The 26,203-nt window shown below is 36.2% G+C and overlaps 1 protein-coding gene across 2 annotated transcripts in view; it reads left to right on the top strand.

Moving 5' to 3' along the window:
* tec (tec protein tyrosine kinase) overlaps positions 1-26,203 on the top strand; it is a 281,624-nt gene that overhangs the window by 217,411 nt on the left and 38,010 nt on the right. For both annotated transcript variants that reach the window (XM_039751403.1, XM_039751404.1), the window contains 5 exons: positions 4,924-4,973; positions 12,065-12,249; positions 13,656-13,721; positions 15,360-15,414; positions 16,821-16,900. In XM_039751403.1, the coding sequence (XP_039607337.1) occupies positions 4,924-4,973; positions 12,065-12,249; positions 13,656-13,721; positions 15,360-15,414; positions 16,821-16,900 (436 nt within the window). The remainder of the gene's footprint in view (positions 1-4,923; positions 4,974-12,064; positions 12,250-13,655; positions 13,722-15,359; positions 15,415-16,820; positions 16,901-26,203) is intronic.

Genomic DNA, 26,203 nt, shown 5'->3' with positions numbered 1-26,203 from the left:
CATGAGACATCAAAGCTATGCAACTCTCATCATTCCCCCTGTACGCCACCCCTAGAGTTGTTTGCTCACCATATGCATACTCATTGTGCTAAACACCTCGGTTCAGAATTGGCCCACTGGTCCTGTGCCTGTACCACAGCCGACAACCTCAGCAGGGCTTCCATATTTTCCCAATTAGACTATACCTAAACATCGGAGCCCATATGTCTTGCAAATGTACCAGCTGCACCTGCTTTCCTGAAAAGTTCACCAATTTCTTAGTATACATTTTCCTTAATATTATTAATTATATTAATTATCCCACTTAATTAATTAATACCCAGAATGTATACTTTATGAGCCCAAAATAATCCCCTTATTTTGGCATTCCTAACTGGTTTGTTCAGTTTCCACCCCTTGGAATATAAATTTGCTGCAGTAATGAACAAACCTTTCCTTTTAAACTATAGCTATTGTGACTAGTCCTATTATTGCATGACTTGTGGACTTGTTACTCACTTAAACCCCAGTAAGTGTCTTTTCTTGATGTCTCTTCAGTTCTTCTTCATGTCTTTGTCTTTAGTCTTTATGTTGTCTTTTCTTCATTCTGCTATGTAGGCAGGTCTGCAAAATGGAAGGTGACAAAGCAGTTTCTGTCCATCTCATTTTCTTGGCTGTCGACCTGGTGCCAAAACTCAAACTTTGCTTCCAGGCATTCATTGGAACAGCTTGGCACTAGTGCCACGCCACTCCAATGTGCCAATGGTAACCCGATCTCCTGCATGGATTTTACTCTGCTAATTGCCTTCACTATTTATTACCTGCACCAAACCAAAGTCCATAAAAACCTTACAATAGAAGTAGCACTATTGCAAAGGCCAGAAAATTGAAACAGAAATAACTGTTTTCCTTTCCTGTCTTCCTGCTACCCTTCTATTTTTTTCATTGCCTGTGTGTCCTTTTTATTGTATGGTAACTGCTACCTGAAAGTGTGGACTGAAGCCTCTCCAGAACCCAAGTTCTAAATCCAGCATTTCTGCTAAAACTGACCTGTGTTCTTTACTAAAGACCAGCTCACTTTTCTCCATTTTATTGCATGGAGAGTCATAGGCTGTCTTTTGAACAACTGGTCAGTCAGGTTTCAATTACTGAACCTAAGTGTGTGTGCTTTTTAATTACTGCTGGGCCTAGCAGAGCTGTTAGGACCTTCACACCCCTGTGCATTCCTGGCTTCCTGCTGAGCTGACTTCCTGCTGCACCATCCCCATCCTTTGTTCTTTGGCTTGTCCTGTTTCATTCAAACCAACTCCTAAACTGGTGCACTTTCTTTCCAACTCAGCCATTCTTGCACTAGCACATTCAGACCTTTCACACACAAGCACTTGAATTCCTTTCATTTCCATTGTTCTTTGTTTTAATTCCACACTTTCTTTACTCAGTATCAATATGCCAATATCCAGTTCATGCCCTCTAGTCAACAATTGCCATTCACACTCACCAGCTCCTCTGCCTTCTATCTGATCTCTTTGTCCTAAATCAAATTTCAGTGCAGCACTGGTTACCTTTCCTAACAGTGGTGAAATATCTATCGGTGTAGCATGCTCTTTAAATACTGGACAGGCCTCAGAATTACTTGGAGATTGTGGTGCAGTGGAGAATAAAGGAAGAAAACACCCTTGCTGTTTTCCTTCCTTTCATCTCTCTCCTTTTCCTCACACTCACATTCCCACTCTTTATCTGAGCAACATCTGTCTCATGTAAGTCACCCACCCATGTTTTAGGGTTCCAGTCCGATCTGGTTACTATGCCCTAACTTTCACCATGGGCGGTTTACATTTCTTTTTTCCACTTCTTTCACTGCTTTCTACTTTAGCAGCGGTGTTCTACATGCTAACACTTCACAATTATCACACCAACTGTTACATCTTTCAAAACTCTCACTCAACATTCCATTTTCACTTTCATTCACTTTGCTATTTTCTTCCTTATCATGATCTTCCTTATTACCAATAATACAAGCTAGTAAACCTCTTATAACAGCAGCTGTCTTCTTTAAACCTGATCTCTGTTTTCTTGCTTTTAATCCTTCCAGCCCCCTTCCATTTTGTGGCACACTCAGCTCAGCTTCTGCTTTCTCTACCTGAACTACAGGTTTCCTAGCTTTAGCCTGCTTCCTCTGCCACTCCACTGGAAGATGGCTGACTTTAAAATGAACTTAGGCATTTCTAAGTCTACAATTTCTCTAATACAATTTGCCAAATTCGTTATGGGTTGGCCTACTTTTGCCCCTGTAAGCAAACATACACATACATACACAAAGATTCTAAACGAATAAGTACCGTATGAATAATGAATGCATGTCCCATCACTCCCTAGCACTTTAACCACTTAAATGCCGTATGAATGACGCATGCATCTTTCACCACTCCCTAGCACTTTAATTAGGGACTCACTACCACCAGTACTAACAAACATGCGGGTGTCCTTGTGACACACATGAAGTCTCTACACTTTGTTGGTTATATTCCATTCAGCAACCAAACAATGTTTTACTTCCACCGCATTTGTACACTGGGTGCCCTAAAATTCACATACATAAACAAACACATACATCAAAACAGTATTTGCAAACAGGGTGCAAAACTTGGTTACCCCAAAATCCTGCCCAACTACGCCAATTGTTTTATCTTGGTAGAGTAATATATATTGCTCTACTGTCCCTATTGTATTATTAATATGTAGCCTTAGAATACCTAATCTCACAGACTTACCACTGTATATAACTTATCCCCACCTTCCCTTCTATATCTATAACCTCAGGCAATTAGATGTAGTAAAAGACAAGCAGGAGTTAAGTTACACATAAAATAATGTATTACTGATAATATTCATAAATAATAACAAAATGCAAAGTACATTTGAATATTGGCAACCATACAACCTGATAAAATGGTGATGTGTAATTCAGGTGGCACACAGACTTGCAGTTACTTAAAATGTCTCTAGTTAAGGCATCGTTGGTGCTCAGCTTTCAGCCACATGTCTGTTCAATATGGCTGCTGAGCTGTGCTCTTCATTGTGTTGTCTTCATCATCACAGGTTAGCAGAGAGATGCTTCTTCATATGTGGGTCAGTTAGAGAGATGCTTCTTCATCATATGTCAGTCAGTCAGAGAGAGAGAGAATGTGGTTGAGCAAGTACATTTATAGATGTTCTCTCCAATTCCTAGAACCAATAGGACATCATGGTACTTGAAGGCCTCTGAGACAAGCCAATTCCAAACAGCCATACCTCAGACCAATCGGAGAAATAGTACATTTAACACCTCAACCCCCCCAAGACCATATATTAAGCTAACCTGGCTTTGTGTGGGGGATCAAACTGGTTTAAGACACATCCCCCAAATCCTGTCATAAAATTACAAAGAGACAGTCGTAAAAAGGGGGATGGGGGAAGGCAAACATGAATACCTCTCACCACTTGGTTTGCCTAAATTATAAATAAAGACATACAAAACATTTATCAAGTTATATGCAAAATCCTACATCACAACAACTATATTTGTCAAAAGTTTAAGGCTTCCTATGTGAAATCACTCTTGTCAATTTTACATTGATTCCATTATTTCAGAAGTCTTATAAAACAGTCATTGTTGTACATTGTATATTGTTGCCCCTTTAAAGCACAAATCCATTTGTGCTGCAATAGCTGTTTGCAACTGTGTTCTTTGGCTGCCTTTCTTAAGTTTAGTGGTCTCTTTGACAGTTTCAGTTTAGGATACTTCTGGATTTTAAATTTTGGATTTACGTACTTTTGTCTTTTGTAAGTTAATTTCAGATTATTTCTTCTTTTCTTTGTGCTTTATTTTGTACATAACAAAGTGTGGTTTAAACTAAGAATTAATTACTGTCCTATATAAATTTTTTATGATGCACCTTAAACTTTATAGAAAGGAAATGTAACTTGTAAAGCTTTAAAATAATTTTATAGAGTAATAGAATCTACGCTAAGTTTATAACAATTCTGAAGAACACAATGGAAAGAATTATAATGCAAGAATATGTAGGTGTGGTGATACAGGGAAGGAACATTAAGATTCTGCAATTTGCAGATGAGATAGATCTGTTGACAGAAAAGAAGGAAGACCTACAGATACAGATCACAGAAATCCACCAGACTTGCAATGAGCTTTGGCTGTTCATTAACTGGGTTAAGACATAAGTGATGGTAACAGGTAACAACAAAGCAGCAGAAATGCACATAAGAGGTGAAAAACATGCATGTGTAGACCAATTCACATACTTCAGAAGCATAAAAACGTCATATAATAACTGCAGCAAGGAAATGCAATGGAGAATTGGATTAGCAAAAGTGGCTTTGTAGGCCTGATCATAGTAGTAAAACATCAATTTAAAGACCAAGCTGAGAATAATAGATGATTGCATGATATCTGCATTGCTACATGCATGTGAGTCTTGGGACTCTGAAGAAAGTAAACATTGTTAAGCTAATGAAATGAAATGCTACATAAGGACAATTAAATAGCTTGGAGGAAAATGGTCAGCAATAAAGAGGTTACAAATGTGTTGAAAAGAAGTGTAACAGCATAGGCCAAGATCAAAGTGAAGAAACTAGCGATGCTTAGACATGTCTGTAGGATAAAAGTGAACATTGATAAAGACAGTACTACTTAGAAGAGCTGAGGGAACAAGGGAAAGAGGAAGACATAAAAGAAAATAGTTCGATGATATCTGGGCATAGACTACAATTGATATCCAAAGTGCACTTGAATCAAAAGAGGAAAGGACCCAGGTCAATAGAAATCTCCCAGCATTGACACTGACAGACCACAGGAGTATAAGGTAGACAGAAGAAGAAACTCTTAAATAGTGTTGTCATTTTCAAGAATTTTACTTCATTTATTTATGTGTTTGTTTATTTCAGTTTCAAGAAAACCTCTACCTCCCACACCTACTTCCGAGAATTCTGGAAAGGTAGGTGTGCATATGAATAACACCTAATTCAATTTATTACTTAGCACTGCACAACCTCTTTTGTTTCCATATAATGAAACTTAATTACAGCAAAGTGTCAGCTTAGATTTCTCGGTTCTCTTTTATGGGTCAGCTTTGTTTTCACTTTTGTTCAGTTTCAAATTCTTTCTCTTGATTTTGGAAATTCTGATTGTTCATGATAATGTTCTTTTTTCCTTCTCCTTTCTCACATCTCTCCATGTTTACACAAGACTTCCATATCAATATATAGCTGCCTGACCAACAGATACTTGACTAGCTATACCTAAGAGGACACAAAGACCTCTCAAAGGATATGCCTGAAATGCTGTGACAGGAAGACAGCAATGTATTGCACCACATATTTTGGATCATTTCATTTAATTGAGTAATAAAGGGATCTTAAGTACAAGATAAATGACCCAGTGAGACAAAACATTGCTGGACATTGATCTTCAGACTGTTCAATATAGCAAAAGAATCACTTTTTGATACTTAACTGTTTATGCTATAGTAAAAGTGCTGAGAAGAGTGAGATGTTGGACAGTTGTTTAGTTCTCAAGTCCATACACCGTATTAAGTTAACTCTAGTTTGACTTTAAACACAAGACTGAAGAGCAAATTACTACAGTTAGCTTATTAGAAGGCAAAAGGAGAAAATAGAGTTTAGCACACAGAAGAGATATGTTTTCAATTCAGAAATGATATCAGTTCACATTATGAATTGTGCTTTAGTATGAAATCTAATCTGGTCTCAGTTTTCAATAGATTCAACAAAGGAGAAATGTAAACTCTTAGCTCAACAAATCCACAAGCAAGAAGTTCGCAATGCAGTCCCAGCAATCACCGACACAAATGGAGATAAAATCATTGACCATAAAAATATAATGCACACATTTAGAGACTACTATAAATCCTTATATTCTACTGAGTTTAACACTAAAATTACCAGAGCCTACGAGAAAACTTGTAAATCTGGTCCACCTTAAATCCGCTTGCACCTCTCTGTCAGCTTTTGTCCTGTGAATGTGCCAATAAAGACAAGCAGCAAGCAGCCTGCTTTTCCATCCCCACCGCCACTGAACGTGCACAAAGTTCTCCCAGCTCATACCTTGACTGATTATGTGGGAGTGAAGTGCTGGAGCTTTAGAGTGGAAATGATAGATCGTTATTTGGAACACATGCATTTCATGTGTGTTCCGTTTCTACAATAATCTGTGAAAACACATTGTTAAAAAAAAAGAAACGTTTTTCATATTTTAGTAATAAATGTGACAAAATGTAGGCATAAACTATGGAATATGTGAAGACTGAAGTCCAAAGATCAAATAAAAACTTTCACAAAAGGTTTAAGGACGATACAATAGCTTCCGTGGCGTAGCAGTGAGATTGGCTGACTCCTATATTTGCCGTTTTCAGTAGTGAGCAGCTGTTATTGTTAATATTATACAGAACACACATACAGTACATTTGGTTTGTATTTGTAACAGCCGCTGTACATTTATCGGACTTGTAAAAGTTACCATTTTTTTTTTCAGTTTTATTACTCTCAGTCACGATCACGATGCATACTAATACCCCAACACTCAGGGATCTGACGGTGTTACTTTTTATCTGAAACTGGGAATAACTGTAGATATGAGTGGTATTTTGAGGCAATGGAACAGGACAGTCTCTGATCTGGATGGATAATAGACATAGGTATATGTGACATTTGGAATAACTCATTTTATGACCTGTATAGTACATTACGGAAAACATTGTGGCACAGATGCAGCATTGTTCATATTATTCATTTTCATTCGTATAACATCTTGCAGTTGCATGTGTTTTTTCCCCCCCGATCTTGCCAGTCCCCACATGTTGCTGTATGGTGATGTTTTTTTTGTACTCCAGGACATGCAGAGGAAAGAATAGTACAGAGAGGTCAGTTCAGCGCTGTATGCAATCATCAGATTCAAATGTTAACAGTTTACACACACGCAAGAACCGTCCTTCCTACTTTTACGATTTGTATACCTGTTGCAATGCACACAATTCTCTCTGTGCTGTGGTTTCTATTACACACCTAAAAGAAAGGGACAATATATGTGACATTTTGAAGAAATCATTTTATGACCTGAATAGTACCAATCAGAAAACATCATCGCACTAATGCAATATTATTTGAAAATGAACAGCGTTGGATCGGGTGTGAATTTATGCTGGCGCTGTTGCTTAGAGTCAGATCAATAGAAATAGAATCCTGCAGTACTTCTTTCTATTTCCTGCTTTGTGCTCCTATAAATGCAAGTTATTGCCAATATACTAATAACACAATTGAGCTTCACTGATTCAGAATATGGAACGAATGTTGGAAGCTTTTTAAGATGGAGAATCTTTTATCTGTGGCACCTCAACATGAAAACCACCTTTTCAACCCTCGCAAACATATGCAGTTTTTAATATCTGGAAAACATTTAGGATTAAATTACTTAGAGATCTTTATATAGGCAACATCTTTGCATCCTATGAACAATTACATTCCAAATTGAACTTTCCAGCAGCACATTTCTTTCACTATCTTCAAATTAGAAACTTTTTAAACAGAACCTGCCCGATTTTCCTCATCTCCCACCTTCCTCAATGCTGGAAAAAATATTGCTCAGTTTCGAGGACTGAGACAGCATTTCTGCAATATATAAAATTATTTTACAGTCCCTCTCTTTCAAAGATCCAAGAGGACAAAAGGATCTCTCACTCAACATATCAGAAAAGGAGTGGAAGGTAGCAATGCATACAATTCAGTCGAGCTCCATATGCACAAAGCATATAATTATTCAACTCATACTTATATATCGAGCACATCTGTCTCACTGTCCAAAATGTCTCCAGGGCAAGATTCAACCTGTGAATGCTGCAATCAAGTCCCAGCCTCACTGGGTCACATGTTTTGGGCCTGTACCAAATTAACATCATTCTGGACAAAAATTTTTAAGTGCCTTTCAGACAGGCTTGGTGTCACAATCCCTCCTAACCCATTAACAGCTGTGTTTGGGGTTCTTCCAGATGGGCTTAAAGTGGAGAAGAACAAACAAACTGTGATTGCCTTTACTACACAATTGGCACCAGACGTATCTTGCTAAACTGGAAGAATCCTAACTCTCTTCTTTTAAGTCAGTGGGTATCTGATGTTTTATATTATTTGAAATTGGAAAAAATCTAATTCTCACTTAGAGGGTCTGTGCAGAACTTTTTAAAACCTGGCAGGATCTAATCAATAATATTTTTAGAATAAGCTCTTTAAGCACATTTTTTTTTCTTCTCCATTTATCGTTATCCGCTTATTAAACTCATCAATTTATTTATTTTTATTTGCTTTAAGTTTTACTCCGTTGGCCATGCTCTCTTTCTCAGGTGTGGGGGTTGATTTGTTTTCAATCCTATTTTTTGTAAAAATTGACTTATTTGTTTGGAATGATTACACTAAAATCAATAAAATAAAATTAAAAAAAGGAGAAATGTACAGTATTAAGTGACCAAGATTTGGTGTTATATGTTTTAATAAGATAATCTTCTGTCTTAACTAAGAATTATGCCTGTTTTATCTCCCCTTAAGTGATTTGAAAATCAAAATAACTCAACAATTTGATATTTAAAATGAGGCTCATTTGTTAGCATCTTCGTTGTAAATCAAGCAACTCACCATAGATCTGTTCAAGTCCTGTACTATTTTTCAGTTCCATGAAAGGGTGGATTTGCATCGGATTCTGCATTACCTTTTATGTCCTCTATTTATCTTGTTGTTTCCCTTCCTACTTTATGTGTGTTATCTGTTTCTCTGCAGGGTATCTCAGGTCATAGCTGGGCTTCTTTCTCTTCCCATTATATATATATCCCAATTATTTTAAATTATTTGTTAAATTCTTTGGATTAAAGTAAACAGTATCTTAATAACTTGAGCGACTGGCCCCGAGGACACAAATCAGATCTGGTTATTTACAAGAGGACCTTGTATGGGTAATAAATGTCTGACTTTATGCTTCAAAGTTTTGTTGCATATCCTGAAATATGTATTGAAGTTTTACAATTTGGTTTGCATTTACAGGTACATTACACATAACCATTCTTTTTGTACTGTTTATTAAAATTGATATTTTAAAGCACATTTCATATATTTTATACAGTAACACATATATTTTACATATATTTACAATATAATATATTACCTGTTAGTTTTGCTAAACTGAAGAACAAAATCTTTTGAGGTTTGGTTAGATATTACCTTGGAAATAAATTGCATGACTTAAACAATGGGAAAACATAAAGTGTAAAAAGTAAATGGGCTACAGGCAGATAGCAGTTTTTATTTACCACCCTATAAGTCACTTTCTGAAATTATTCCATGGATTGTCTGGATCAGTAAAAAACCCTAAAAGTCATGAGGCTTACGTCTTGTGGTTTTAAGTTTTCATGCATCAATTCCTAATTAAAGGGCTAGACATCTGTTTTTTATATCATCATATCGCCTGTGATATGCACTTAACACAAAAGGTGCCAGCTAACATCTTTGGTTATTTTCTTAATGGAGAATAGGAAGAAATATTAAACAAGATATAAAACTGTTACCTGTGACCAAAATTGTACCCAGCATATTCAACCCAATGGACCTCTTTGGCTAAATACGTGCCCACTGGGGCTATCATTTGCTTTCAGTCCTTTACTTCAACCCAGTTCATTTCCAATAGATAACTTCACAAAAGCATTGTCATTGTGACCTTAACGGGCTGCAGTTTGGCAAAAATTTACAATCCAGATTCTTGGCTGGCTACTAACAATAAGACAAGTACTGATTTAAGCAATACAAATAAATCATACAGCCTGAGTGACTTCTTCCAATCTTCCTTTAGCCCAATTAGCAACATCAAGAAGGTAGATGACACATTCCCAGGTGGCAAGTTCCTTAATAATTGTCACTTTTTGAAAAGCAACAAGTGAACTAATAGTGTCCATTTTCAAACCGCAGTTAAGAGAGAGACCTCTTTTTGAAAAAGTTCTAACAAAACAACTGCTGTTGAACTTCTTCCTTCTTGCACACATGAACACATTGCTTACTTTTTTCATGTTTATTAAAGCATGACATATTTTTCAGTTTTTCAAAACACATAGAATATGTTATTGAATCATTATTGGCATGTCAAGGTTATGTTCTTATTGGAATCAAATGCTGCTCTTTCTAATTAAGCAAAATACTTTGAGTACTGCTTTGCCTTTCAGTTTTCCAAGAATACATTACACTGCTGTTCTGCTTGACAAAACGTTCAGGCCTAAGACTTATTATCTGAGATCTATCAGCTGAAAGTTTAATCTCCCGTATAACTTCCCTGGTAGCTTTCATGCTTCCTGCCCATCTACCGTAATATGAAACAATGAGCTAGTTTATTCTGGATTGGTCTGGGGTAGTTCTACTGGGCTTCTACAATATCCCCTTGACCTTTTCATGTCATAGTGCTCACAGGGGTATCTTTAATGCTTAGTCTATTATTTGTCATATACCTGTATTATTCCTATGCTGTTCCAACCGGCTGAGCAGCCTATTTCATTCACAAGCTATGTGAATGTATTATTTATGTATGGTATAATAATATAAACTTTGGATTCACACTGTCATCATTGACCTCATCGTTATTGTTCTAGGCATGGCCATATATATGCACAGGGCCTGTTTTGGAAAATTAAGTAGTAGTTGACTGCAGATACATTTTAGGAAATAGCACATGGATTTCCTGAGTGATTGAATAAAGAATTTATCTATCTATATATCTATGATACCCTTGCTAACATTTCTTTACTACTCATTTTGGCCTGTTAGCTATGAGTAGGCAGCTAGATCATTCTCACTTCCTGAATATGTGTTCTTGATTTTGTTCTTGCTGAAGTACTGTTTATTAAAATTCTGTTTTTAATTAGAAAGTCCCTGTCTTTGTTAACACTATGGTGTTATCTTGTACACTATCGAATACTTACTATTAGCTGCTAAAATATCAATAGCCTCCCTGTTTTCAATTCTGTAACGAGTTGGTAGCGTCACCCCAAAACTTTGGATTCAAAATTTCACTGAGGCCTAGAAACATAAAGAAAGTCCCCAAAAACAAAAAGTTTAGCCTGACTTCCAAACTCATGAAACAGAGTTGGAAACAAGTCTGGAATCAAATTTTGTATACCTGCTGTCATCAATAAAAATACATAATAAACACTATTTTCAACTTGGAGAAAGATCACACTTAATTACCAGAGAATGACAGTCTGCGACTGTGGTGATGCAATTTGCTGAGCCTTTCACAAGCAGCAGCAGCAATGTCACTGTTGATAATATTTTTACATCACTATCTATGGTAAATAACAAAGTAATAAACCTTCTCTGCACTGTACTGTGTACAAAATGAGATGGGAGCTACCACAACCCTGTGAAAGGCAACACAAGACTGTCAATGACAGAGGCAGTACTGCTGCTAAGAGTAGACACCAAAATGCGCAAGGACTGCTGATGTAAACTGTTTTATAATCGGTCCATCTGCTGTTTGCTCTGTACATACTGTAAATATTCTATACAATATGTAATTATGGTTTTTAAAACTATACAGAAAAACATTAGTATCTTGCATAGTTGCTTGCTTGTTCATTAGCTGATTACAAAGTGTTGTTTTGTTGTTACTAAAGCTGAAGTGGTTTTTCTCCAAGCATCAACTCGATTTTGGAACCTTTTTTTAATTGAAAATTTAAACTAAAATTTTGAGTAAAAACAAGAAGATGTTCACCAAGAGAAAAAATGTTTTTACATTCATTTAAGATGTTTTAGTCTGTCTATAGTTTTTAGGGAAATGCAATAGGAATGCACATTCAGTATGCCAAATTGATAGTTCATTAGTGAGAACAAAAAGATTCAGATGCCATTTGGTGCAGCCTTCATAGTTAAAGTACATAAAAAATGTTGGTCATTCTAGTATTAATTCATCTATTTAAAAATAATACATGTGAATTTTAACGGTTAATCCTTTTGAAATAATTAGTTTATTTATTTATTTACTTTTTAGTGTCGCATGCTGCCACCTCCTCCTTCTCCAGAGAAACATGATGAAAAAGGAAAGGAAGAGATTGTAATAGCCATGTATGACTTTACTGGTGTGGAAAGCCATGACTTAACTCTTATCCAAGGGGAAGAGTATATTATTATTGAAAAATGTGACATAAATTGGTATAGAGCACAAGACAAAGATGGGTATGATATTATTTATTTGTTTATTTTACTAATTTTGCTATCAGTTTGATAGTTTTTGACCTGTATTAAGTGCTGTGTACTTCTTTTCACTTCCAGTTTTGAAAATAACCAAAATTGTATTTTTCTTTATATAATGTACTTGTTTTGCTCACCTTGCACAAATGAATAAGTTTATTTAACTGGGATTGAAAAAATGTTAATGGCAAAAGTAAAACTGCTTAGACAGACAGGACAGTAAACCAAAATGCAGACAGTCAATCTAAAACATAGGGATAGGTGAGATTAAAATTTTACATGCTGTTTATGCTGCCAGTGTGCCAGCCATTGCACGATTTTTACATTTGGAACTACTCAAAGAGCAAAGCAATTAAGTCACACACTTACTATACACCAAGAAATTCTTGAATGATATTTCTGCAGTTCTGCATTATGCAAATAAACAGATCACTTATGACAGAATGTTCAAAATTGTTTGTAGAGAAGGTACTCTCCAACAGCTAAAACCCTGTCAATCCAAAGTAAACAGGATTTTCACATTCATTACATCTGTTAGGTTTCTGTCTTGTTCTCAGAAATCACGAATATTGAGAATCGGTACTGTTTTAGCAAAAAATGAATGTACTTTGCAGTTGGGCCTACTGCTTTACTTGTCTTAATCATTTTCAGCAGTTTTGCAACATCCTTTTTCAAAAACGTAGTGCTGGGTCCTTCTATTGTTGTATAAAAAACATCATTATCCCATTCCTTTCTTCTTATTCAGCAGCTTCTTATTATTCTTATTATCTGCTTGTTTATATGAAAGGATAAAAGACCACTTGTTAAAAATTCAGCATTACAAAGATATCAGGGAGTATTGCATTGGCTGACTTTCAGCTATACTACTGGGTTGTGAATATTCATAATTTGAGGCAATGGAAAGAGGAAGATAGTGTTGAATACACACCTGCCTAGATGAATCTGGAAATAAAATCTTGAAAAAAAATTCCATTTACATGCATTTATTGGTAATTTGTTCTGAGGGTGGGTGAATTAGTGCGGTTTATGATGTCAGAATTAAAATTAATTGTTTATTTAGTGTTACGGGAATGTTTGTAGTTCTGATTGAACAGACATTTTAAATATTGTTAATTTTGTTTTACTGAAGGTAATGTTTTAATGTCATTATTTAACTTCTATAATTTATTTATCTGGAACAAATAAAGCTTAATTAATAAAAAAAATCTTGCCTTTAGTTATCATGAGTGCATGTTATTTATACATAAATACTTGCAATTATACTTTTCAGGTATAATAAAGTATACATTGTACATTTGCAAATAAAGTATTAATAGAGTCTTAAGTCTTAATAGAGAAAAAGTAAATTACATATTAATATGTATTCACTGATTTGTTATTTTTATGTTTAGAAATGAAGGATATATTCCAAGTAATTACGTCACTGAAAAGAAGTCAAATAATCTTGATCAATATCCGTAAGTAAGGAAAGTTGTCAAAATTTAAAACTTAAAGGTATTTAATGGTATTGGCAGCCTTTATTATTAAATGTTAGTAACCACAGATAAACTTGAATAAATAGATTATATTGTATACATAGTTCAATTTTCACTATAGACATTTTAGCTGAGATGTTAAGGATATGGGTAGTTTGAAAGTGGAAAATTCAGTCTTAAGTAAAACCTGCAGTTTCAGTCTGACAAGTCCTTACTTTTTACTGCAGTACAAATGTATGAAACTGTTTTTGAAAGTTTTCTCCTTGTAAATGTTTCACTAAGATGTTCACCACTAACATTATGTCCATCCATTATCCAGCCTGCTATATCCTAACTACAGGGTCATGGGGGTCTCCTGGAGCCAATCCCAGCCAACACAGGAAACAAACCCCAGGCAGGGCACACACACAACCACACACCAAGCGCACACTAAGGACAATTTAGAATCACCAGTGCACCTAACCTGCATGTCTTTGGACTGTGGGAGGAAACCGGAGTACCCGGAGGAAACCCACGCAGACACAGGGATAACATGCAAACTCCACGCAGGGAGGACCCGGGAGGGAAGCGAACCTGGGTCTCCTAACTTCAAAGCAGCAGCGCTACCACTGCGCCACCGTGCCACCCTAACATGATATTTAAAAATAAATGTAAGCAGAAATCCTTCTGATTTTAACAATGGTCTCTCATTAATTGTTACCCAGTACTCAGAGATTATTTAACTCCATGTATTGATTTTTATATTATCTTTGATTTTTGGAAAAAAAAGCTTGGTAAACTGTAAACAAAAATTTGATTGTATATGGTAGTTAATTATTTGTATTGTGAAGTTTCGTGTATCACTTGGCCTCCTCTATGTGGACTTAGCATTTTCTAAGATCATCTGTCTGAGCCACATAGAGAACTTGGTTGATTTCAAATAGATGGATTACAACTGAGTCACACATGCTAATGTAAAATGGGACTACAATTTAATTAAAAAAAATTACATATAGCTTTCCAGTTCATCCATTGTGCAGAGTAACTGTCCAGTGGAAGCCTTCAGGGTACCAAACAAGGCACATGGCCATGCTGTGGTTGTGTTTATTGGAAGATATATTTAATAGTGTACATTTATTGGAAGCACAGTGGTGAAGCGGCTAGTGGTGGGTTCAGATCGCAAGATGGGGAATCTGTCAGTGATAAATTTGCTTGTTCTTCCAGTGTCTGATTCCACTTTTCAAAAGTTGATCACTGAATCTAAACCGGCCCACTGTGAGTTTGTGAGCTTGCAATGGACTGTACATGATTTGCTTCTGCCTTGGAATGGGCTATGTAATACAGGGTATGTAATGCAATGAGGAGTTTCAAGAAGAATAAATTAATAAATATGTATTTTAATCTGGATACAACCTTGTAATTATCAAAGCCTCTTTTATCATTGATAGTATAGCATACTCAAAATACATATCCCTGCTTGTGGCTTTGTTATTTTACAGAATTTCTTATTTTTAGTATGTAATTTTACAGCATCTCAAAACCTTACCTAGATTACTGACGACTAGACTTATCTTTATCATAAATACTTTAAACTATTAAAAAGTTCACAGTATTAAAAATGTATGTGTTCTTTTTTTATAGCTGGTTTTGTAAGAATGTAAACAGAAATAAAGCAGAACAGCAACTCAAAAATGAGGTAAGCCTGTTTCTTGTCATACTATTAGCATTGTTTTTCATTTTACAGATTTTTCAAGACTGGCTTATATTCAGCTCATTTAAAACTAGTTGTGGGAAGAACCTGGCCACTGCAAGATGGTTTTGCTAAACACTGCTAGCCCTGTGTTTTCCCTGATTGGGTGTTAGCTTCTCTGCTCCCCTTACATCCATCTTTGTTGTAACATCAGGGTAATGGAGGTTGTGCTATCTGATTGGGAGGATAGTACCACAACACCATGAACAGACCAGTAGATTTAAAAACAGTTTTATTCCGAAGCAATAAATATTGATCCCTGATTATCTGACTGCTATCCTTCAATGCAGAAATTCTCAAATAATACACTTTTTGTGTTATATAGGTACACATTCTTTTGATTGGAATGTGGTTAATATTCTGTACTTTGTATAGCTTTCTGTTTTTGAACAGTTAGAGAGAGAATAAACAGGATTAAGAATGTCAATTTTATTTTATTTAACAAATGGGTTTTAACATTCAAACTTGTGTCAACCACTTTCACAACTCAAGGCACCTTACCAAGCTAGTGTAACTACTGATGAGAAGGAAGATATTTGTAACTGAGAAGTTCTTAAGTTATACATATTAGACATACAGTATATATTGTAAATTAAAGACCTGTATGTGTATGGAGCTGTCCACTCTGCTCATGCTCAACCACAGCCAGTAGATGGCATATGCATGTACAGTACTTTTAAATTTTTTTAGCACTTGCATGCACCTCACTTCTCACTACAAAAGACTTGTATGCAGCAAACGCCACCACGCAATAATAACGTTGTACTAATGACAAAGATGAAGAGACACAATGTAAAATTAAGCAAATACTGTGTCTCAATAACGGGCAAGTGAAACACCTCAGCATTGGATGGAAAAGTTTGACGTTTTCACGATAAACATTGTCTATCTGGAGGTGTTTTCTTAAGACAAAGGTTAATAGAACTCATATGTCAGTGATATAGCTAAGATATGGTATCGTCAGTGTCTTCTTACAAAAGCCAGTGGGGCAGCAGGCACAGGTGCGTCCATGTCCTCTGCACTGAGTAATTCTTAAGAGTTAACTGACACCTCTCCAAGTTCATGAATATAGTAATACTGCTGGGGAGCCTTTGAGTTCTTTTTCCACTGTTTTACCATGAATGTTCTAAAATAATGATTCACCATTCTGATGCAGTATAAATTAAATGTTGAACATTTTAGTACAACCCCAGCTGAAATAAATCTGTTAAACTGACCAAAATTATTGAAAAATAATTGCAGATAATTTTAGTTAATATTTTACAAATATACAATGCATAATTTAGATTTTTTGACATGCCTTGAGAATAAAAAGTACCGTCCTATTGTATTATATTTTAAATGCTTTACAGGACAAGGAAGGTGGATTTATGGTGAGAGAATCAAGCCAGCCAGGCACATACACTGTATCTCTTTTTACTAAATCATCCGGGTGAGTTATAACTCTTTTTTATCGTCATTTATATAAACATAGTTGTTATATTTTTACTATCTGATGTAAAAAGGACTCCGCAATTAAACAGCATTTTTTTTTTAGGTTCTACGATTTATATTCCTAATGATTATCTATTACCTGACTTTTCAAGCCCCTAGCCAAACTCAGTAACAGCCAAAATTGGCACAATTTTACTCTAATTTGCAGATATTCTTTTGTTGGCTTCTTCTATAACTGCACCACAAATGATAATGTAATACATTTAGCCACACCTTCAAAATTAAATTTGAATGAATAGTAATATTTTGTTAGACAGAATTACACAAAGTGGCAGAGTGCTTAGCTTTGCTTCAAATGCTAAATTTGCACATTCTCTCCATGTCTGCATGTTTTGTCTTTGGGTACTCAAGTTTTCCTACAATGTTTTAAACGTTAAATTAAACGGCCAATTCTAAATCAGCCTGGTTTAAGTTGTTTACAAAATAAATAAGTGAACAAAAGTCAAAGATGACACCCACACACATACACACCCACACACACTACAGTCAAGTTAGCAGTGTCAGTCCACCTAACCTGCATATCTTTGGACAGTGTGAGGAAAACCGAGCACCTGGAAGATATCCACACTAGCACATGGAGAACATGTAAACTCCACACAGGAAGTATCTGGGATGTGAACCCATTCTCTGTAAAGCAAGGCAATAGCCATACCACTGCACCAGCTTGCTGCCCATAATAATTTAAGTCTATCAAAATTAATAGTGAATGTTAATTTCGAGTAATCAAAACCATGCACCTTACTGGATTATATTCAGTAACATTACTATTAAAACAGTTTATCCATCCATCCTCTTCCGCTTATCCGAGGTCGGGTCGCGGGGGCAGCAGCTTAAACAGAGAAGCCCAGACTTCCCTCTCCCCGGCCACTTCTTCTAGCTCTTCCGGGAGAATCCCGAGGCATTCCCAGGCCAGCCAGGAGACATAGTCCCTCCAGCGTGTCCTGGGTCTTCCCCGGGGCCTCCTCCCAGTTGGACGTAACCCTAAACTAATATTTTTCTAAAGTTCATATACAAAAATTAGAATTTTTGCCTGAAATAGAATCCCCTTGAATTTAAGGTCAAATCCAGAAATAGGCATTTTCATTTAGGCTGCTAATGGATCAAATTATTGCTTTCCTTTTGCTCAGTTGGCATTCGGCATCTCCAGTCAGTACATTGCTCTTTTTAATGTTTAAGTAGTAGGCATAGGGAAAATACAGTGAAATACTCACCTTGTACAGTAAACAGAGCTTTCTTCCTTTGGTACATACAGTATATACAATATGTACACACATAATGGAATGAGATCAAAAAGACGTCTAATGTACACAATTCCAATTATTCTTTTTTTTATTGTGTACAATGGCTGACTAGTAATTGGAGTATTAAAAACACACAAAGCAATCTGTTCAAACATTGTAGTTATTCTCTAACAATTTTTTTTTTGCTCACCCCATTATTCTTAAGTCGAAAGTACTAGGTTATGGCCACCAAAGTAGGAAACAAATGTAAAGAAACTGCTTGGCTTTTATCTGAAGTTTGAGTGTTTCAGTGTGATACTCTTTCAAGCTTGTTCTGGCTATTACTTCACCCTAAACTGTATTAATTTAAACAACCGTCTAACTAGTAATTCTTCATCACTGCTTATTTTATCCATCCATCCATTATCCAACCCGTTATATCCTAACTATAGGGTCTGCTGGTGCCAATCCCAGCCAACACAGGGCGCAAGGCAGGAAATAAACCCCAGGCAGGGCGCCAGCCCACCGCAGTGCTTATTTTATTCTATTTATTGTTCTATTCTATTCTGTTTTATTCTATTATGTACTCTTCATCAGTGTTTATTGATTCTGATTTATTCTATTCTATTCCATATCCAGAAAGACTCAAATGCATAAAGTTGTTGAGGAAACGTGTTTAAATTCTTCCATTTCATTTCCAATAATTTCCTTAAGTAGATGGTTTACCACATCGCTGACAGTATCATATCTCTTTTAAAAACTGTTGTTGCAAGCAGAAATGCTTAGGGCACAGCAGAAAATATAAATATGCTACTTCAATTTGCCCCAGGTTCGTACATTTTTTTAATAAAAGCTTATATTCAGCCTAAATTGTTCTATCATCTGTCTTTGTATTTTATTTCAAGTTGTTAATGTAAACTAAAGCAGTAGTTTTACAATATACCAGAATATATTTTAAGTTTTAATCAAGCTTTATATATTTAGATCTGAAGGTAAGTATTTTCAAGAACAGAGTAGCTTCCTGTTTTATTTAGTAAGCTATCTACTGTCTTTAATTTTATGAACACATGTTTTTTCATATACTGTTTTTTTTAAAGCTGTCTTTAAAACAGAAAAAGAAACTAATAATAGATTTTAAACTTGAGAGTACTGAAATGAAGTATATGAGATGTTAAAGGTTATGCTTATAGTACTGTATTACAGTTAATATGTAAATCAAGTGACTTTATCACTCCTTGGCGATTATTAGAGAAATAATTATATTGAATCTTATGTGTGATCAGGTTATGGAGATTTTTAGGACAAGTGACACAAGAATAGATATTTATTAAACTGGTTATGTCTTGTTACTCTGGCATTACTGGCAAACAGCAGTATTGCTGCAATGACAGCTTGCATAATGAACTATGTATTGTACAGTATATATGTAAGTGGACACTTTCACTGAAACTGTCTGTTGTTGGAAAAATCTGAAAAAATCCTTAATGCTTTGTTATGTACTTTACACAAAAATGTTTCAGACTAGTGCTGGGCGGTATGACCAATTTTCTATATCACAGTATTTTTCAAAATTATCCTGGTTCCACGGTATTCAACGCTATTTTCTTCCCATTGCATGAGTGAATGTTAACCACATTTTCCACTGCAATTACTGCAGTAGACTGGCTAAGAATAGCCTATTCCATTGTCATGAGCATTGTACATTGTACAAAAAAAACATTTTAATGTGCACACAAGTATTAATACAGGTTTGCATGGCCCCATAAAGTGATAGCTTTCAAGAGGTTGGCACTAATGAAGAGAAGGAATCACATTGCATGACAGATGTAGTCAAAATATAGAACCTTTTCATTTAATAAATTTTGCAAACAACTTAAACTATAATTTTGACAACATACAGTACAGTGCATCGGGAAAGTATTCATAGCGCATCACTTTTTCCACATTTTGTTATGTTACAGCCTTATTCCAAAATGGATAAATTCATTTTTTTCCTCAGAATTCTACACACAACACCCCATAATGACAACGTGAAAAAAGTTTACTTGAGATTTTTGCAAATTTATTAAAAATAAAACAATTGAGAAAGCACATGTACAGTACATAAGTATTCACAGCCTTTGCCATGAAGCTCAAAATTGAGCTCAGGTGAATCCTGTTTCCCCTGATCATCCCTGAGATGTTTCTGCAGCTTAATTGGTGTCCACCTGTGGTAAATTTAGTTGATTGGACATGATTTGGAAAGGTACACACCTGTCTATATAAGGTCCCACAGTTGACAGTTCATGTCAGAGCACAAACCAAAGGAAAGGAAAGGAATTGTCTGTAGACCTCCGAGACAGGATTGTCTCAAGGCACAAATCTGGGGAAGGTTACAGAAAAATTTTTGCTGCTTTGAAGGTCCCAATGAGCACAGTGGCCTCCATCATCCGTAAGTGGAAGAAGTTTGAAACCACCAGGACTCTTCCTAGAGCTGGCCGGCCATGTAAATTGAGAGATCGGGTGAGAAGGGCCTTAGTCAGGGAGGTGACCAAGAAGCCAATAGTCACTGTCAGAGCTCCAGAGGTCCTCTGTGGAGAGAGGACAACCTTCCAGAAGGACAACTATCTCTGCAGCAATCCACCAATCAGGCCTGTATGGTAGAGTGGCCAGATGGAAGCCACTCCTTAGCAAAAGGCACATGGCAGCCTGTCTGGAGTTTGCCAAAAGGCACCTGAAGGACACTCAGACCATGAGAAACAAAATTCTCTGGTCTGATGAGACAAAGATTGAAATCTTTCGTGTGAATGCCAGGCGTCACGTTTGGAGGAAACCAGGCACCGCTCATCACCAGGCCAATATCATCGCTACAGTGAAGCATGGTGGTGGCAGCATCATGCTGTGGGGATGGGGAGACTAGTCAGGATAAAGGGAAAGATGACTGCAGCAATGTACAGAGACATCCTGGATGAAAACCTGCTCCAGAGCACTCGATCTCAGACTGGGGTGACGGTTCATCTTTCAGCAGGACAATGACCCTAAGCACACAGCCAAGATATCAAAGGAGTGACTTCAGGACAACTCTGTGAATGTCCTTGAGTGGCCCAGCCAGAGCCCAGACTTGAATCCGATTGAACATCTCTGGAGAGATCTTAAAATGGCTGTGCACCAACGCTTCCCATCCAACCTGATGGAGCTTGAGAGGTGCTGCAAAGAGGAATGGGCGAAACTGGCCAAGGATAGGTGTGCCAAGCTTGTGGCATCATATTCAAAAAGACTTGAGGCTGTAATTGCTGCCAAAGGTGCATTGACAAAGTACTGAGCAAAGGCTGTGAATACTTATGTACATGTGATTTCTCTTTTTTTTTATTTTTAATAAATTTGCAAAAATCTCAAGTAAACTTTTTTCATGTTGTCATTATGGGGTGTTGTGTGTAGAATTCTGAGGAAAAAAATGAATTTATCCATTTTGGAATAAGGCTGTAACATAACAAAATGTGCAAAAAGTGATGCGCTGTGAATATTTTCCGAATGCACCGTATTTACACCCATCCAAAGAGGCATTTAGACTTAGTAAAATATCCAGAGGTGCTTGTCAAAAGTTGTATTGCTCTGAACATGTCTTAAAAAAAGGAATAAATAGTAAATATTTTTTGTAAACCAACTACACTTTCTGTTAATGTTAACAATCTCTGTCCACTGACACATTAAAGTGACTTTTTAAACAACTTTACCATCATTAAACTGCATAAGGCAAATTGCATTAATATGGACCTTGCTTCAAGCCAAGCTATATACATAAACAATAAAACTGCAACTTGCATTTATAATGCTATTTGCAGTATAGCCCTACGGAATCGTATTAGTGCCACGGTGAAGAAAAAAAAATTACGGACACAGGGAAGAAAAAAACAAACTATATGTCGAGAATGAAGTCGACATTTCCACTTTATTCTCGTAGTTTATTTTATAATAAAAGTAGAATGTCATAAACTAAACTTCATCCTAAAATCAATGTTTAATTTACTAGATTTTCTCAAACCCCGTCATAAGTTAATGTAGCATATTAAATGCTTTATTTTGTGTTCCCCAACCCAGTTGTTAATCAATACGCTTCTTAAACTGACCTCCTCCACACTAAAAGGAGGTGCCTCCAGCGATCACCGCACAGAATCCATTCACATCATGATATTCCTGCTCTCTGAAAATTTAGAATGCTAAGATATATACTTGATATCATTTTCATGATGAAATGCATTAAAGTATGTATTAAAGCTGCACACTAGTGTGGTGGTAGTGCTGCTCCCTCGCAGTAAGTGGTACCCCAGGTGTACGTTCAGTGTAGAGAACTTTATGGCAGGTGTGACGAGGCTCCAAAAAACTGGATGTATGAATGGGTAACACACAGGCTTAACTTAAATATTGTGTAAATGTTGGGTTGTGATCTGCTGGTCGGAGACACAAACACAAAATTCAATGGATGTTTTTCTGAGCAAGTTTTCTTTATTGCATGCGTGCTGTCTGTCTGACGTACCAAACCCTCAGCTCCTATCCTTCCTTTTTCTTTTTCCATCTAGCCAATCACCACACGATAAACATCTTCGTGAAATTAAATTTAGTTATAAACTTAGCCCACTGAATGTTCAGAACTTTAAAAAAATCTTCATTATACATGTTTAATTATGCCATCTATTCAGGGTTGCGCCCATCCCAGCAAGCATTGTGTGCAAGGCAGGAGCAAATCCTGAACACCAACACATCGCAGGGTGAATATGAGCAACACATACACTAGTAGGGTCAATATAGCATAATAAAACCCCATATCCTACATGACTTTGAAAGGAAACTGAAACACACCGAGTAAACACACCAGAAAAACATGCAAATTCAAGGCAGGGTACACCCGAGACCCCCTTGCTGCGAGGCAGCAGTGCAACCTCCATGCCACGGTGCCCCCACATGATTAATACATGCTTTAATGCATTTCATCATGAAAAATATATCAAGTATTTATCTTAGCATTCTAAATGTTCAGAGAGCAGGAATACAGTAGACCCCCCATGAAGTCGCGGTTCAGGGTTTGTGGACTCAGTCGTTTGCAGATTTTTTCTTAGAACCTAACTATTAATTGTTAGCGGAAAGTTTAAATATCCTCCGCAATTTTTTATGGCTTTTTTCGTGGCAATACTGTGCTGTAGAGAGGACAGGAAGCAACCGCTGCAGGAAACGCGATTTCAGATGGTGAAAGTAGCCAATCCGAGAGCGTTATTCATTTCTCCTTGCTGATGATTGACTGCTGCTTTGTGAGGCATCTCTAGGTGAGTGGGTTTACCACCACGGTTTGGGATGTTGAAAGTAACCATTCCAAGAGCGTTATTCATTTCTCATTGCTGATGATTGACTTCTGCTTTGTGACACGTCTCCAGGTGAGTGGGTTTACCACCGCGATTTGGGATGGTGAAAGAAGCCAATCCGAGTTTAAGCATCGAGATTAAAGTGGAAATGTCGAGAGTAAAGTCAACATGTCATCACACTATTACACAGTACCCAGGTACATTACACTGTATTGGAAAAAAATTAAACAAGTACAACTTGGCTTGCAGTATTATCCAGTAGTATAGAAACAGTATTCACACATTTGAACATAATGGTCCACATATGACCTTTTAAAACCAAAGTATCTCCGGGCAACTCCGGAGCTCCGACTCCTTTTTTTCTGCAAAAGTTCTTCTGTGTCATCATGGTGAACTTTATCATCAGCTACATCTTCAGTTTCGAAATTTTCTCTGTCCATTTTCACCGCGCAATACCTACACTACCGCATGTACTCAGTTCCATGCCTATTTAGCAATGTAGCAGTGAAATAGGTCCCCCCTTGCACAGTTTCCCACTGCACCACGTTCCAAACGTCATTTAGGCAATTTAAACCGGTGTTGCGTTATAAGAAAAATCCATATCATAACAAAAATAGAAAACGGTTTTCGGTATGAGCTGGTATACCGCCCTTCTAAATAAAATGGTAATGAAACAATATTGCTGTTCTTTGACAAAAATTAAAATACAAATTAAGCTAAAAGAGTTCCCTAATGAGTTCAGAACTTTTCACTTGTCTTTTAATTAAAGCTGACACTTATTGTTTGGGTGTGGGCAATGAGCAAGCTTGCGTTTAGTACGGCAACTTAAAAGAATTTTAAAAATCATTATATTTATTTGTGTATAATTTTTCATTATCGCATAATTACATTTCTATTTATGTATTCATGTTTCCCATGTTTATTGTGTGTGGTTCCCCAAGAAGCAGGACCACCTGTATGTGTCATTTTTGAACCACCCCAGCCGTATAAAGGCTGGGTAGAGCAGTTAGCCAAAAGCAGTGAATTTTACTTGGTGTTGGTTTTATGATTTGTTTTTCACTGGATTTCTGACCTCTTTTTTTATGATTAGTCTTTTTGGATTGTGTATTCAGACTTTGGTTGCTATATGATTGCCTTTGAATATATCTATTTTAACTTTTTTTCACTCTTTGAGCATTTTGGATTTTCTGAACCTTTTTGAAAATTAAACATTTTATTTTTGCAAAGATTCTTTCTCTGCCCATATTTATGCAGCCAGAGGTTTCCAGTGACCCACTTCCTGTAAGGGCATTTGTTAATGTTATTTGGACCAATTAGTTTTATGGCCAGTTTCCCATTTAGAGGGCCTGCTACCCCTGAAGTCAGCAGGTCTCTGATGGGAACTGGCCAACTCAACTGTGCATCTGCTGTTGTGCACTGGTGTGGATTCCGGCTTACTCCACAGCTAGTGTGGAGGCCCCATTGAAGATTTCAGAGATCTCTCCACTTTAACTAACAGATTTTATTTGTGAACATCTTAAGCATCCTAGCCTTGTAACATTTTATGAACATATATTTTATTTAATTGTGGTTGATAATTATGACAAGCATTATATTATCTTGTTTCCAATATGCAATATGCAAATGTTTTTTGTACATGTTTTGTTAATTTAAAAAAGGGATATGTTTTAAGAGGATTTTATATTCTTTTTTTTTTTGGTCACTGAACAATTGGCCTACAGAACTTAATTTCCTTAAATAACAATGAACACGTACAATAAAACTTACGGTGCACAGTTTAAATATAAGTGATCATGAAATTGGTGACAGTCAATTTGTAGTGCCATGAAAGCGGTGACTGCTGTTGGCCCTTAAAAAGATCTGGTAGAGCATCCCTAGCTGGATGTGAACTGCTTTTGGCCCAGTGCTGCCAAAAGTGGCTCCAGGTCCTTCCAATCCTAAATTAGATCACAGACATTTTCATAGTTAATGAAAATAGTATGCACTTCTGTAACCACATATTTATGCTCCACCCTCATAAAATTCCAGACAGTTATTGAAATGGGATGTTCCAATTTATTCTTTAACAGATTAATAAAAAAAAATAAAAACACTGAAATAGTTTTTCTGAATTGTTTGATTAGTAATTGTACATTTGTATCACTGTGTATGAAAATATGCAGCCTTTCCTTTGGCCATCAAAATAAATTATAATCAGTGACCAAAAAAATGTAAAATTACTTTTAATATGTTGGACAAACAGTAGAGTTAATAGATAAAAAATAAATCAACAACAATGCTAAATAGCTAAAGGTATTTAATTTGGAAGCTTTTTTGGGAGTGGGGTTGGTTTTAACAGGTAATGCTGACCCTAACAATTAAACTGCTTCTTTCAAGAAATACTGATTTGGTTAATCTAAGTTGCACTATGAAGTGAACATGTACCATATGTAAGACTGTTTGATTTAATGAAGTAATGATTTCTGAAAGTAGTTTATTATTTCAACCTCTGCAACTGAAAAGAATATTTTACATCATTGGCTGTATAAGAAGAATAAATTGGATCAGATTTGGCATAGAACAAATAAAATACATATAAGCAAATCTCTTAATTTTAAATTTGTTTGTGATAAATGTTTCTGTATTTCTTTATTTGTACAGTATGCCAAATAGAAAATGTATGCAATGGCTAATTCTTAACTAACAGTG

The sequence above is a fragment of the Polypterus senegalus genome, chromosome 4 (genome assembly GCF_016835505.1).
Source record: "Polypterus senegalus isolate Bchr_013 chromosome 4, ASM1683550v1, whole genome shotgun sequence".
Classification (NCBI taxonomy): Eukaryota; Metazoa; Chordata; class Cladistia; order Polypteriformes; family Polypteridae; genus Polypterus; species Polypterus senegalus.
This window is presented reverse-complemented; position numbering and strand designations above follow the sequence as displayed.